Source organism: Pteropus vampyrus, unplaced genomic scaffold, assembly GCF_000151845.1.
Source record: "Pteropus vampyrus isolate Shadow unplaced genomic scaffold, Pvam_2.0 Scaffold1, whole genome shotgun sequence".
In the NCBI taxonomy this organism is placed as follows: domain Eukaryota; kingdom Metazoa; phylum Chordata; class Mammalia; order Chiroptera; family Pteropodidae; genus Pteropus; species Pteropus vampyrus.
In genome coordinates this window covers 26,103,660-26,118,809 of record NW_011888782.1, presented here as the reverse complement: position 1 = coordinate 26,118,809, position 15,150 = coordinate 26,103,660, and the positions used below count along the sequence as shown (strand labels likewise).

General features: G+C 34.9%; 1 protein-coding gene across 4 annotated transcripts in view; it reads right to left on the bottom strand.

Annotated features, from left to right (window-relative positions):
* GSK3B (glycogen synthase kinase 3 beta) overlaps positions 1–15,150 on the bottom strand; it is a 182,991-nt gene that overhangs the window by 72,758 nt on the left and 95,083 nt on the right. For all 4 annotated transcript variants that reach the window (XM_011373937.2, XM_011374016.2, XM_011374098.2 and 1 more), the window contains one exon: positions 1,577–1,687. In XM_011373937.2, coding sequence (XP_011372239.1) covers positions 1,577–1,687 — 111 coding nt within the window. The remainder of the gene's footprint in view (positions 1–1,576; positions 1,688–15,150) is intronic.

Sequence of the window (15,150 nt, the reverse complement as noted above, 5' to 3'; positions counted from 1 at the left end):
CCCCCCCCAATATTTAATTAGAAATATTAATATGAACTCATACTGTATTTATTTTTGGAATGAAAAAAGATGCATTTTAAGTTTGAAAAAGTTATCCACACATTTCCTAGTTCTGTCCACTAAAATGACCTAAAAACAATAACCAACACTGTGGTAATTAGTACTATTAATATCCTGACACTGGTCTCTAAATACCAGTTCCCACTAAAAGAATAAGCTCTCCTTGAAGAAAAGGCTCATTCCAAGTCTAAGAAAGAAATGTATAAGATAAACCTAGAATACTGTCATGCTAGAAAGCAAAGATGCTATCAAAGATTAGTAAGACTCATGCAAGAAGCTTTTAAACAAACACACAACAACAACAACAACAACAACAAATACCTCACTGGTCACCTTTAGAGGATGCTATGGAACCAACTATTATAAATTTTGGTAAACATAGGAAAATAATCAAATATATAACCTGTCTTTCTAATATAAACGGTAGTCCAGGGTAATCAAATAGTTGACATGGGAAAGTTTCTGTTTATGGAACTATTGTAACATAATTTAAGAAGGAATAATAACATTAAAATATCAACATTTTGTAATCTTTGATGAATTAATGGATTTAAGCAATTATCATCAATGTCTATAAGTATCACAAAAAGAAAGACATTATGTTCTTCCTTACACTCAACACTATATATGAAGCAGTCATGATTCCTACAAAAATTCACCTAATCACCTCTACTACAGGAAATACAGGACAGTAATATGCTGCACTATGGTACAGCAATCCAATCAGCAAAATCCAAACCAAAAAAATTATACATCAAATGACCCAGTTTCTTTCTTTAGCAACTAAATTAAAGAGAGCAAGCAGGAGAGCGAGAGCGGTGCTACAGATTAAAAGAAACAGTAGAAGCACATCAACCAATTGCAATGTATGAACCTTACTTGGATCCTGATTCTAACAAATAAATTTTAAAAATATGTATAAGACATACTGGAAATATAGTCACCGATACTTAATCACAATTATGCTGGATAAATTCCCAGCCACTCTGTCATGAGTTCTATCAAATAAACAAGATGACATTGATATTAGGTACCAAAAATTAAATAACACCTTGATAGTCTATGCATATACAAAATTATCAAAAGTTTAAACTTCAGCTACAGATATAATATACATATAAATGGCAATAAAACTTTAATAATACTTATAACTATATTTTATAATTTTATTTGCTATGTTTGCTCTTATTTCAGTCTGTGGCAAATAAAAGTATCAGAAATTAAATTAAAAGGTGCCATGGCTAGCAAAATTAAAGTCCATAATTGTCCATGGAAAAATTCACTTGTCAGAAAGGTGACAAGTATCTTTAATACCTGAGTCATGAAAGTTTAAAAAGTAAAGGCTTTACTCTTTAAAACTGTGTAAGAATTTAATGAAGCTCTAGCAATCAATACCTACTGTATAGCTTTTTCCCCTCAGTAATAGATTTGATAATATAGTTAAAACACACCGAACCCTCTCCCTGGCTCATGATAAGTACTTTCCAAAATAGGAAATTGGTCCATTTTTACATACCTTGACATAGATCACAGGGAGCGTCTGTTTGGCTCGACTATAGTGTCTGGCGACTCTGTATACTGTTTCCGGGACATAATCCAGCACCAGATTAAGATAGACCTCATCTTTCTGAAAAGTTTATTAAAAACAAATAAAGGGAAAAAAAAGAAGATTAGAAACCAGTTTTTAAATACTCAAATAAGAATGCTCTATACATTCACATATTCAGATTTTAAAAAAAGATTCATGTGTTCAATTTTAATTATACAACATTAATTCAGACTATAACTATAACAATAAAACAATCTACCACACCTTTTTACTAATAATTTCATTGTAAACACATAGTCATTTCAATACCATTAAGATTCCTAGTCATATTTAAACTATGATTTAGGTTATATGATTTTAAAAGATATTACCTGTCACAAAATTTCATATTTTCTAGTTTGAGAATCAATGCCCTCATATCCTATCAGGAAAGGTGTCATGGTAGTAAAGTGAGTATTGAATTGTGAGCTAAAAATGTGCATTTTTAGCCCTACCTCTGCTTCTAACTGATGTGTGCATCTCTCTAGGCTTCAGTTTCTTCAGCTATATGTAAAAGTTGGACTAGATATTCTTCAAAATTTTTCTCACCTTTACCAAAGACTGTAGTTATCTAATAGTCTATACTTAGTAGAACCACCACCTGTCTTCTATAATTAACTGAAAGAAAAAGAATAACTTATAAGGCAGCAAGTTACCATACTCACAAGTTTATTGCAGGTCACATGTTTAAACATCCATTCTCAGCAGCATAAAGACACCAATCCAAGATCATTGGAGAGAAAGAAGGGAATTCCAACTAAGTACCAAGTAGGAAAGAGGAACAAAGCGCTAACCTTATCCTGAACATGTGAACAATATCAGATAAGTAAACTGAAGCAGAAAACAAAGTTGAGAATCACTGTGTTCAAGACTAGAATTGGCTACTGAGTGGGAAAATCTTCAGGTAAACAAGCTTTCACAATCTTCTCGTTTGAAATCATCTTACCTACATGTGTAATTTTTCAATTTTCAGCATTTATTGAGCATTTTCTATATGTCAGTAGCCACTGCAGAGGAAGTAAGGGTGCAGGTATAAAAGAGATGACACCTAAACTGAGTATGAAAGGAACATTTCAGGCAGAGAGAAAACCATATTCAAGATGTGGGGTCAAAGAGTATAGCAGAGCTCAGAAAACAGTTTAATAAGACAGCACACCATTGACCCTACTATCTTTTCACTATCCCTCACTCTTTCATGTTCTCTCCTCTTTGCTCTCCATATTCAGCTTAAATTCCATAATCTATCATTACCCTCACTCTCTAACATGGGGGATCGGTAAAATAAAGCAAAGGCATGCTGCCTGTTTTTATAAAGTTTTACAGGAACACAGTGATGCTCGCTCATTCACTTAAATATGGTCTATGGCTACTTTTGGGCTACAATGACAGATTTGAATAGTTGTGACAGAGACCATAAAGCCTGCAAAACCAAAAATATTTACTATACGACTCTTTATGACAAAGACTGTCGAGTCTGCTCCAGCAGATACCGTTCTCCTATGTCATACTTGTTTGATAAACCACAAGCCTGGTTAAGCCCAGCTTTCTACCCATTTCATTCCTGTACTCAAGAGATGTATATGGCTGCAAACCTAAATTCACATTAAATTCATCTTCCAGAAATTCAAGGAGCCTAGCAAACATACTACATTTGCCTAGTCTATCCACTTTTCCAAACTACTTGATTTCTTCTCTCCTTCTCTTCAATCTCCAATAACTCTTCTCCCATTCTCACCCTCATCTGATGATCATGGTTGCACCAATGCATGTACCCACCTTCCAGCATCTATCCCCATACACTCTTCCTTCAGTTTTCTAGAGAAAAAGCTGATTAAGCGCCTCTCTAAGGCAAACTGCTATTTGTAAAAACAATAATAAAAAGATATTATTGTTTTTCCTATTCACAATCATTGTTTCAGTAATTTTCTTTCTCCATCACTTGTTCTCTGCAGGAGCATTATAATCAGTAAACAAACTTGCTGTTATTTCTCCTATCATTAAAAAACTCTCTAACTACACTAATTATCACAATATTTTTGGTCTCCTGTAGAGTAAAATTCCTGAAAGGAGGTGTCTAAACAGACTTTTCCCAATACCTGTCTCATCTTACTCTCTTTAAAGCTTACTCTAGCAGAATTTCACCACCACTACTCCACAGAATTGTTCACCAAAATCAGTAACCTCCCTTGCTGCTGCATCTAATGCCAATTTTGAGTCATCATCTTAACCTCTCCCTTCTACTTTGCTTAGTACTACCATTTGACATAGTTGATCATGTTCCCTTCTTTGAAATACCTGCTTCACTTGGGTTAGAGAATAGTGGTCCTCAACCTTTTTGGCACCAGGGGCTGGTGCTCCTATGAGAATCCAATGCCTGATGATCTGAGGAGGAGCTGAGGTGGTAATGCTAGCGCTGGGGAGTGGCTGCAAATATAGATGAAGCTTCACTGGCTGGTCTGCCACTCACCTCCTGCTATACAGCCCGGCTCCTAACAGACCAGTACTGGTCTGTGGCCAGGGGGTTGGGGACCCCTATTATAGAAAACTTTGCTCTTCTGGTTTTCATCCTGGCTTAAAGACAACATCTTGCTCTTTGTTTCTGGTTTCTTCTATTCTCCTTTATTTCTTAAGTAAATGGAGGATCCCAAGGTTCAGTCATCAGAACTGTTTTTTATGTGAGCTCACTCCCTTGATCATCTTAACCAGTTTAACAGCTCAATTACTATATACTGATGACCCCCAAATTCATACATATTCTGGACCTCTGCCTTTAACTCCAGACTAGTATATTCAATTGTTTACTTGATATTGCCCAAACTAAAAATCTTAGAATAATCATTAATATCCCACTCCCCTCTCTCCCTCACACATATACACACATTCTGCATGTGTGTGTGTGTGTGTGTGTGTGTGTGTGTGTGTGTGTGTGTGTGTGTAATACTAATGGTGTCGCCTTTAAAATTTATCCAGCATCCAACTACATCTTACCACCTTCACTGCTACAACTCTGATCTGAGTCACTATCACCTCTAACCTAAATTATAGCACTATACTCCTAAATGGTTTCCCTGCTTTTTCTTCCTTTACCCTTTTACAGTCTAACGAATGTTCTAATCCCAGCTATACACATTGCTCACTTGCTTCAATTCCTTCGAATCTTTGCTCAAGTTTCACTTTCCCTAAATCACACCATTTACAATTGCAACCCAATTCCTCCACCCCACACTTCCATCTACCTTCTCCACTTAATCTTTTCACATGATACCACTTTTAACCACATAATTTACTTTTTATTGTTTGCTTTCCCTGACTAGACTGAACTCCATAAAAGATTTTTATCTGTTTTGTTCATTGCTCTATCCCCACTGAGAATAGTTCCTAGCTCAAAATAGGTACTCTGCAAATATTTGCTGAATAAATTTAAGTTTATAAGCAATGGATAATATTTAAAAATTAAGGTGATAGCCCGACAGGTCTGTTTTAACTCAAATAGTACTCTGAAAAGTGGGTATGGAGAGGGAGAAAGTTGGGAAGGTGAGAATGAAAACTGAATACCTGGAAACCTACAAGAATCCAACGCCTAGGCGAGGGCATAGGCAATAAGGACTTTTAAAAAGGGGAGGTGGGTGGGAACAGGAATACTGGCAAGTTAAATATGAGAGTAACAGAGATCCTGAGAAACAAAGAAGTTGGGATTAATTTTACAATCTCTAAACTTTGTCAACTAGGCTAGTAACAAGACAAAGAAAACATAAAGAACAAAATGGTATGAGGGAAAAAATTTGTTAAACTTTTATTTAATGAATCACAGAACATTTTAAGTGGCTATGTTCCATAGGTGGTTGGAAATACACGTTAAGTCAAAACTCGGAAAATAAGAGTAGAGTACAGCTAGAGATTTAAGCAATAGCTGAAACTATGAGAACAGACTCACTCACCTACAGAAGAGTATGTACAATAAGAGAGTGGGAAAAGTGAGTATGGAATCCTGAAAAACACAGCAAATAGCATTAGAAATAACTTAGCAAAGACTAAGAAAAAGAACTAAGAGGCATAAAAAAGCAAGGAAAAGACTAGCATCAAGAGATCCAAAGCTGAATTTCAATGGCAAGAAGGATAAGGACTGAAAATTCGTTGATCTAATATATCACAGTTCATGAAATGGCAGGTGAGAAACAGGAGGCAGATAATTAGTTCTTACAAAATCCGTAGTGTTGAAAATAAGGAGAGCTAGGAGCTGGCATCTTGAAGGAAAGCACAAAGAAAAATTGTTGATGTGCTTTTTGTTAGTATCTTTAGTGGCTAAGAGAGACCCAAAATTATTTGTAGGCTGAATGGATAAGGATAGAATAAAGCTGTAAAAAAAGAATAGCTGATAAAGTAAGGTTCAAGAACATCACAAGAAGAGGGGAACAAGAACACAGAGAAGTTATGCAGTGTAGTATTAAGAGACAAGGTTAACATGAGTCACACAAAACTACAAAAAAGTCCTAACTCTGCTACTACTAGTTATATGACCATGAGCAGTTACTTAACCTCTCTAAGTCTCAGTTTCCTGTAAAACAGTGCTAATAATGGTATCTACTTTAAAAGACTATCATAAGATTATAAGAAATAACACATATAAAGTTTTTAAGCACATTACCTGGCACATAATACTCAAATTTTAACTATTACCATCTTTAGAAAGGAATGGATAATACTTTTTTTTTCCTTCCGGTACATCTAAAATAAGTGATTAGGTGTTAGGGAGAATTGTAAGTAAAATGAGTGTATCCTTGATGACCCTATTTTTGGTAAAGAGATGAGGTCATATGTAAAACCGAGGGTAGCAAGAATAATGCTGAAGACTTATCTTAAAATTTTAGAGATCAAGATTTAGACAATGATCAGTTCCAAGTGAAAGTGAGGTCCAATAATGAGACTAAACAAATAGAATGCTAAACTGGTGTCAAAGGAATTGCTGTGTTAAGTAGAATTCAAGGAATGGTGAGTCTCAGGTGTTAGGTCATTAACACGGATGTCAAAGCGACACTTTTTTATAAACTATTATTTGATTACAAGGTTTCTTGATTTTAATAAATCATGACAAAGTTAATCATGATATGTTTATGAATGACCTGGAGATGTGTTTAATACTGTATTACAATTTAATTCATTTGCTAAACAAGCATAACAAAAGTGAAGAAAAAAAAGATTAAAAAATGAATGCCAAGGTCAAGGAAAGTTTCTAGTTGTAGGACTATTAGTTCTGTCCTTCATTTGTCCCAATTACTGTTTTCATAAATGATTTCATTTATTAGGGGTTGCAAATGTAAATGCCTTCAATGGTTAAGCAACAAACGAAAATGTGTGAAGCCACAATGTAATGCAGTAAGGGGCAGTAGTTAGTAAGTCAGATAGTACAGAAAGTAAACTAAAAGCATTCTAATTGAAAAAAATATTAACAGAATGTGCTAGCCAAACAAAACACATCAGAGGTTGGATTTGGTACCCAGTTTGTAATTTCCAACTTCAACACAACTACCTGAGATTGATATAAACCTGGGAAGAATGGCTTAAAATGAAAGAACAAAAAAAATTAAAGAATTATAATAGTCTGGAATGCTAAGCCAAATCTACAATATAAAATTTAACAAAGATAAATATAAAACCATATGATTAAAATCAAAATATCAAGTTAGTATGTAGAATGAAAGTCTTGACAGTAATTCACCTGAAAAATAAATGATAGGTGCAACTGAAAAGAACTCAAAAGGAGTCAATGTTGAGGTGCAGTTATTGAAAAACAATGTGGTATTAGATTACAGTAGAAATAATTCCACTCCACTTTGTACATCAGGCTTCATTTGACACACTGATGATAGCCATTTTCAGGCAGTGTATTTTATTCATAATATTAACAAAGCAAACCACATCAAAGAAGGGTTAATGAAACCACGTCTGCTATAGGTTGAATGTTCCAATTTACTATGAGAAATACGAGGGTTCAAATTATATTGCAGATTAACATAAGCCTATATTTTTGCTCAAATAAACTGTTTATTTACTCCATTAATCATCAAAAACTTGCAATATTCTTTAGAAACATAGGTCTATCTGTTTTGTAGGTATGTGTAGATGTTTCTTTGACATTTGAAAGCTGTCATTTTGACTGTCTTCATTTTCTGAGTGAGACACTGGAGGTGTCTCATTATACTCAAGATTAGCTGTTGATTTTAAAAGCCAAATATAAAAATACAACACATAAAAGTATAATTTAAATAGACATACTGACAACAGTCTAGTAATATAATGAGAAAGTATTAATTTCAAAGAACGAGTACTAGGCTTCCAATAAATTTGCTAAGGAGTCACTATTACAAATCCTTTAAAAGGAAACTGTAACATACAAATATATATCTTATTCAGAAATCTTCAAAAAATTACATGATGTACAATTTAGGGAGTATTTCTCTCAATGGTTCATTTTCCTAATTATCACTTTTAACAATAAACTACTCTCTAACTGCTGATAATCACTCCTTTATGAACCATTCACTGAGTAAGAAATTTAAATGACAAAATATTGATCACACTTAACAACAACCTAACAACAGTTGGAATAACTCTATCCTACATTTGAAAAACAGATACTACTATGATGCTTTATCCCCACATGATTTTTGAGCTCAAGGAAACAAAACTGCTTGAGGCTACAGTCTGAAATAGAATCATGTTATAATTCTAAAAATTTGATGTGATACAAAGCAGCATATCAGAGAACTCAGTAATAAGACACCCAACAAAGTACTATGGTAATCCAGGGTTCTCCTCAGAATTAAGGAACTTGGACCAGCGAAAAACAAAAAAATCACTTCAAAATAAATGACTTTTCTCTGATGTGTGTGCCAAGCTGGCCAGAGACAGGAATAATACTAAAAAATATCCTTTAGCTTGAAGATTGGGGGAGGGAATGGGGAAAGGAAGGTAAGCACCTAGCATATAACAGTGATTATACCAAGTTTCATCTTTATCTCATACCTTCAAACAAAATAAATACCAAATTTACCAAAGATAAATATATATATATATATATACATATATATATATATATACACACACACATATATATATATATATATATATATATATATATATATATATGTGTGTGTGTATATATATATATATATAAATGTACCAGAAGAAAATGTGTGTTTGCAAATCTTGAAGGACAAAATATCTGTAAGCTATTAAGGAAAATAATGCCAATTTGATTACATAAAAATGTAAACTTTTATACTATTTAAAAAAAATTTTTTTTAAATGACAACTTGACAAAAAAAAATGTTGCTTATATATGACAAAGAGCTCATTTATTTTTGTTTAAAATACAAATAGCTCTTGAAGTCAATAAAAAAAAGACTAACATCCCAACAGAAAAAATGGAAAGGGGCATGAACAACAGATGGTCATACAAATGGCCAACAAAAATGTACAAAGATGCTCGATTTCATTTATAATTAAAGAAATATAAAAAAATAACAATTTTTATTTTTTTTATGCCTACAGCTCCTGGTCTTTCTAGGCAGTCTCCCATTCAAGTACTAACCAGGCCTGGCCCTGCTTAGCTTCCGAGATCAGACATCGGGCTTGTTCAGGGTGGCATGGCCGTAGATCATGGACCGTGGCTCCACTGGGGCGCGAACCCAGGACTTTCTGCGTGTAAAGCAGACGTGCTAACCACTACACTATGGAACCACATCCTAAAAATAACAATTTTCACCTATGAAATTGGAAAATTCAATCTGAGAAAACTAAGTATTGGAACAAGGTCATGGTCCACTATGCACCATTACACACTTCTTCTGGTTAAAGACCAAACTCTTGCCATCTTTTGGGAAGTCAGTGGGCTAATACAGTCATTCCAAAGTGAAGACATACAGACACCCATTCTACTGAGCAATGCCATTTCTAGGAACTGAGTCTATGAAAACAATTGTGTGTATATATGTATGTATGTATGTATGTACGTGCACATGGCACACAAAATGATGGCTGAAGATTTGTGAATAGCAAGAAATGAAAAATAATCTACATTCCAGAAAGTAAAGACATACTCAAAAACAAAACAAAAAGCCCACATTAATGGGGGGAACATCACAGGGGCACAGATGCTAACTGAAAAGAGCTCCCAATGGCCAAAGCTGTAACAATTTGATTAAAGTATTAGATTATAACCCAAAGTATAAAAAAATACATGAGTTCACACTAATATACATAATTAAACAGATTTATAAATGAGGGAGAAGTGGCAATCTCTCATGCAAAAGAAATCCAAATAATTTATGTAGTCACTCTGCCCTTAAGAAGGAGCATATCTCTCTCCTTCATAAGTATGGGCTGTGCATAGTGACTTCCTTCCAAAGGATGCAGCATGGAAAGGTGGCGGGGGGTTGGCGGGGTGGGGAAGAATAACTTAACAATGAAGAAAACTAAAAAATACTAATTCAGCCACATGATCCAGATTAATAACAGTCACAAATCATGTTGACAGTATGTACCCTTGATGTGATAAAAATGGCACTCTGGTATTTTTTCCAAATAATATATTATAGCCTCAGTTTATTACATATAAATATCAGACAAATTCTAAAAGTGAGGCATCCTACAAAATATCTACCTAGCACTCCTCAAAACTGACAAGATCATCGAAAATAAGGAAAGTCTGAGAAATTGCCACAACCAAGATTAGCCAAAGAGACATAATAACATAATAACGTAGTAGCCTAAATGGGACCATGGAAAAGACACTGGGTAAAACCTAAGAAAATCTGAATAAACTATGGACTTTAGTTAACAATAATGTATCATTATTGATTCATTAATTGTAATAAATGTACTATACTAATATGTTAATAATAGGGTAAAATGGTTGCAGGGTCCATGCACATAGATATAAAAAGGCGTACTGCTATACTGTTAGGAAAGAGGATGAACATGTTCCAAAATAATATGTGTGTGTTATCACATTAACATATGATATATGTGCTCATATATGCATATAAGAAATTGACTTCTATGAAGAGAAATTTGGGAGTTTAAGGGGGGCAAAATATTGTCCTGTGTTATTTCATTTTTTTTTTTACAATATGTGTGTAATATTTTAGTTTTACAAAATATTAAAATAACATAAAAACAAAGTTGGTAATTGATATTCAAAATAAACTCCTAGATTCATATTTTCAAGCAGATGATAATTATCATCTTATTTGCTGTAACATTTACAATTTATGAAGAGGTCTTGATAATTCACCCACCTCAAGAATTTTGCAATACCTATATAGTCTAGGTCACATCACACTCCACTGAAAATGTCAGCATTTCATCAGTAAAAGTTTCATCTAGACGATGAATAGAACACTCTAATAGAAACCAACATAAAGTTTTAAGGAAGACATAAAATTGGGCTTACTTAGGCAACCTCTTTATCTCAGTGAATAAAATTCCGTGCTATCAGTTGATTCTCACATAGTAAAGAAGGTAACAAAGGAAAAGAGCGGGGAGGGGAGAGTTATAGTTTATAAACTTGAACACGTACAGTAGTCTCCCCCTTATCCATGGTTTTACTTTCTGCAGTTTTAGTTACTCAGGTTTAACTGTGGTCTTAAAATATTAAATGGAAAATTCCAGAAATAAACAATTCTTAAGTTTTAAGTTGCATGCTGTTCTGTATAAAGTGATGAAATCTTGTGCAATCTTACTCCGTGTCCCACCCAGGATGTGAATCATCACTTTGTTCAGCATACCTATGTTGTATAGGCTACCTGTCTGTTGTTAGTCACTTAGTAGCTGTCTCAGTTATTTGATCTACTGTCACAGTATCAAAGTGTTTGTGTTCAAGTAACCCTTATTTTACTTAATAATGGCCCCAAAGCGCAAGGGTAGCGATGCTGGCAATTTGGATATGCCAAAGAGAAGCAGTAAAGTGCTTCCTTTAAGTGAAAGGCACGTATAAAAACAAACAAACAAACAAAAACAAAACAAAACAAAACAAAATAGTATAGTATATAGAGGGTTCAGTAGTATCTGTGGTTTTAGGCATCCACTGGGGGTCTTGGAACATATCCCCTTGCGCATAAAGAGGGACTACTGTATACACTAGCTATAACTTTGCATTGTGTGTGTGTGTGTGTGTGTGTGTGTGTGTGTGTGTGTGTGTAATTTCTATAACGTGGGGTTTCATTTAATTAAAAAATAACAACATAAAGTTCTTTTCATATAGGGAGGTGACCTTGACCCAAACAATCACTTATGAACCCATTTCTACTTCCCTACCCTCACCTCCCATTACTATCTCCATACTCCCATACTTCATATACCAGAAATTTCAAAATACCACTACACAAACCATGCTGTTTAACTCCACACCAAGCCTTTCAAACATCCTGTGCTTTGATCTTGATACACACCTACTCTGTGCTATTTATCTAAATAGCCCCTATTTTAATCTTCAAAACCCTAGAACAGTATCACCTCTATGTAATTCCTTTGCTGGCCCTCTGGGTAATTTATTACTTTCCTCTATACTACACTTCTGTTCATAGTAAAAATAACACTTACTCCATGTATCATTCTGTAGCATATTGTATATATTGTTCTTCTTGCTCTTCTCAAACTCATTTAGACAGACCTTATATTTTGTCTTTGTACCTATAACACTATACAGTGCCAGTAAACTGAAATGAAGCAAACTTTAAGAATTAACAGAGAATAGGTGGTTGGAAAGAACATAGACTTCACAGAAGAATCTACGTTTGAAAGTGGCTCCCATGGTTACTAATTATGAGACACTGGGCAAATTCTTTAATCACGCTAGACTTCGATTTTCCTAATGTAAATTTTGTAAATTTCCCAAAATTTACAAAATACTATTATCTATCTTATAGCACTGATGATTAAATGAGAAAAATATATAAAATACACAGAAAAAAGCACTTTATAAATCACAAGATAATAAAAGAATATTAAGTATTTGTATTCATGAGTTAAGGCATTATATAATCTCTACATTAACCAAAAGAATATCTCTAAGAATTTGAATCTGATAAAAATTATCATAGGCATAATATTTATGTTTTTAAATATTTATTTTGGTTTATGTTTTAAAATATATTAAAATACATAGCAAAATGGTAGTAATGATTATGCTTGCTTAGAATTCTTTAGTGATAAGGTATACAATCAAAAGACAGAAGACATCAGTATATGCTCAATCATTACTTTTGAGTCTATCCTTTTACACTATGATGTGCCCACTATAGTTGGAAGCCTCTATTTTATTCACCTTCTCTATATACCACAGCAATTTCAATAAGCGGTCCATAAGCAAAGTGTAGAAAATAATACGGGGGACAGGGGGAAGCAGGACTTCTGCGATGGCAGAGTAAGGAGCTCCGAAGATCTCAGAAAAGCAAAAGTTTAACTGGTAAATGATTTAACTAGTTAATAAAAGCAACTGGAAATTGTTTTAAGGGCAATCAGCAAATGAAGAAACAAATCTCAGTAAGAACAGCAAGAGTTTATGGCATTTTAGCAAAGGCCTACTGCTGCTCCCTTACCCTGCCGTCCTACTTCCATGTTTGGGAATCTTTACCTGACAATCTATTCCAGACAAGTTTCACCCCAGGAGGGACAGGCTGTGTCCCATTTGGCAAAAGATGTATTCCAGCTGGGCACAGAGGATTGCGTCCCCTTTTGCCAACCAATCCCCACTAGTAAGTCAGAGCTTTACTCCAGATAGAGCAGGTTGGGTTCTGTGAGCCTCATTCTCCTTCAACTGCTCATAAGGCAGAGCTCCCATGCTGGAAGAGGCAAGATGTGAAGACCAAGTACTGCCATTGCCTCTCTTCCCGTACCTACTCATAAAGGGGTGGAGGTTACTCTAGGAAAAGTAAATTTTCACTCACAGGGGAACAGAGGTTCTTCCTGTCCAGAAAGAAAGGCAGGTCTCTTTTGCTCACCAAAAGAGACCGACTATTTGTAACACACTAGGGAGAACTCCATGCCTTTGGGCATTGTCTAAAAAAATGGAGATCTCTTTGGAGAGCAATTAAGAGAAGGTTGGTAGGTCTGAGACAAAAGCAAAAAGACAAGACACAGAATTTTAATACAGAGAACCAAGGAAAGAGATAGTCAAAAGAGGCTACTTGGAATCAGTCATCTCTGGAGGTCAATAAGGATATGCACCGGTGCTAGGCCGAGAAGAATGTGGAACAGACTTGAAGCATTCCCTAAATTGATACATCAACACACAGCAGAAGCACCTCTGGCACAAAAGACTTATACACAACCTCTTAATAAACACAGAATGAACAATAAGCTACTCTGATCCATAAGCAATACCCAGGAAGTAAAATCACATTCTTCCCTAGCAGTCAAAAAGATTATGAATGCCCAAAGCTGTACCCTCTGAGGAGCAAATACAGGAGAAATTCCAAGCTACGAGACCCTGGTTCAACTCCCTGAACTATGATAACAGCATCCAAGACCCTCACACATCCAATGGTTAAGGATAAAAATATAACTGGCTATGGGAACTTAAAGCATAACCTCCGACCAATAAGTAACATTAAGAAGATCTCATATCAACAACTTTAACTTCTTCTACTTTAATAAACTAGAGGGGAAAAAAATGTAGGGAGGAGGCAAGAGAACTAAAAATTAAAGCAAGCTATATTCAGAGACTGAAGTGTACTGATTAGCTCAACTGCCAGACCACAGGAAACCTGCAGAACAAAAGATTTCTGCTGGGATTACTAACAAACCATTTACCCATACCATAAATGGGTAAAGGGAAAACAGGAAAACAGAGTCTTCAAGTCTCAGCCTACACAAAATAAACACATTCATTCCCTAAGGCTAAAACCATGGGGAACCTATGGATCAAAGGCTTGGAATTGCTAGTAAGCCTTTCTTGCTATATATCCATTCCTTTCTTGCTATATACTCTTATCCTTTCACACTGTATGCCCATATCATCAAAAGAAAATGGGTAAATAAAGTCTTTAAGCTGTAATTCACAGAAACTAAGAATGATATATAAATTAAATTCTCCAAACACGCGGGGTCTCTTTAAAGTGTCTTCTTCTCTGTCCTGAGCTCTCAGTGCCTTTTTCTCGGTCCCTCTCACTTGTTTTTAATCTGTCCCTCTATTGTCTCTGTCCCTCTGAGTCTCTCTTAGGCTCTCTCATTCTTTGTCTCTGAGAGGAGACCATGCTGTTTATGGAGTGTTATCCCTTCTCTAATAAACTTTCCTTTTGACTCTAACTCTAGCGTGCCCTTGAAATCTTTCCTGCTCTCAGTCACGAACGCTTTTCTCTCGGTGCAGGACCATTTGGGAGAATTTGCCCTGTCCTGCATCAAAAAGAGCAAAATAAACCCATAGCAAGCTGCAAGAAAGAAATAAAGACTGGAACAGAAGTAAATGAATTAAAGAATAGAAAAGCAACTAGGGAAAAAAA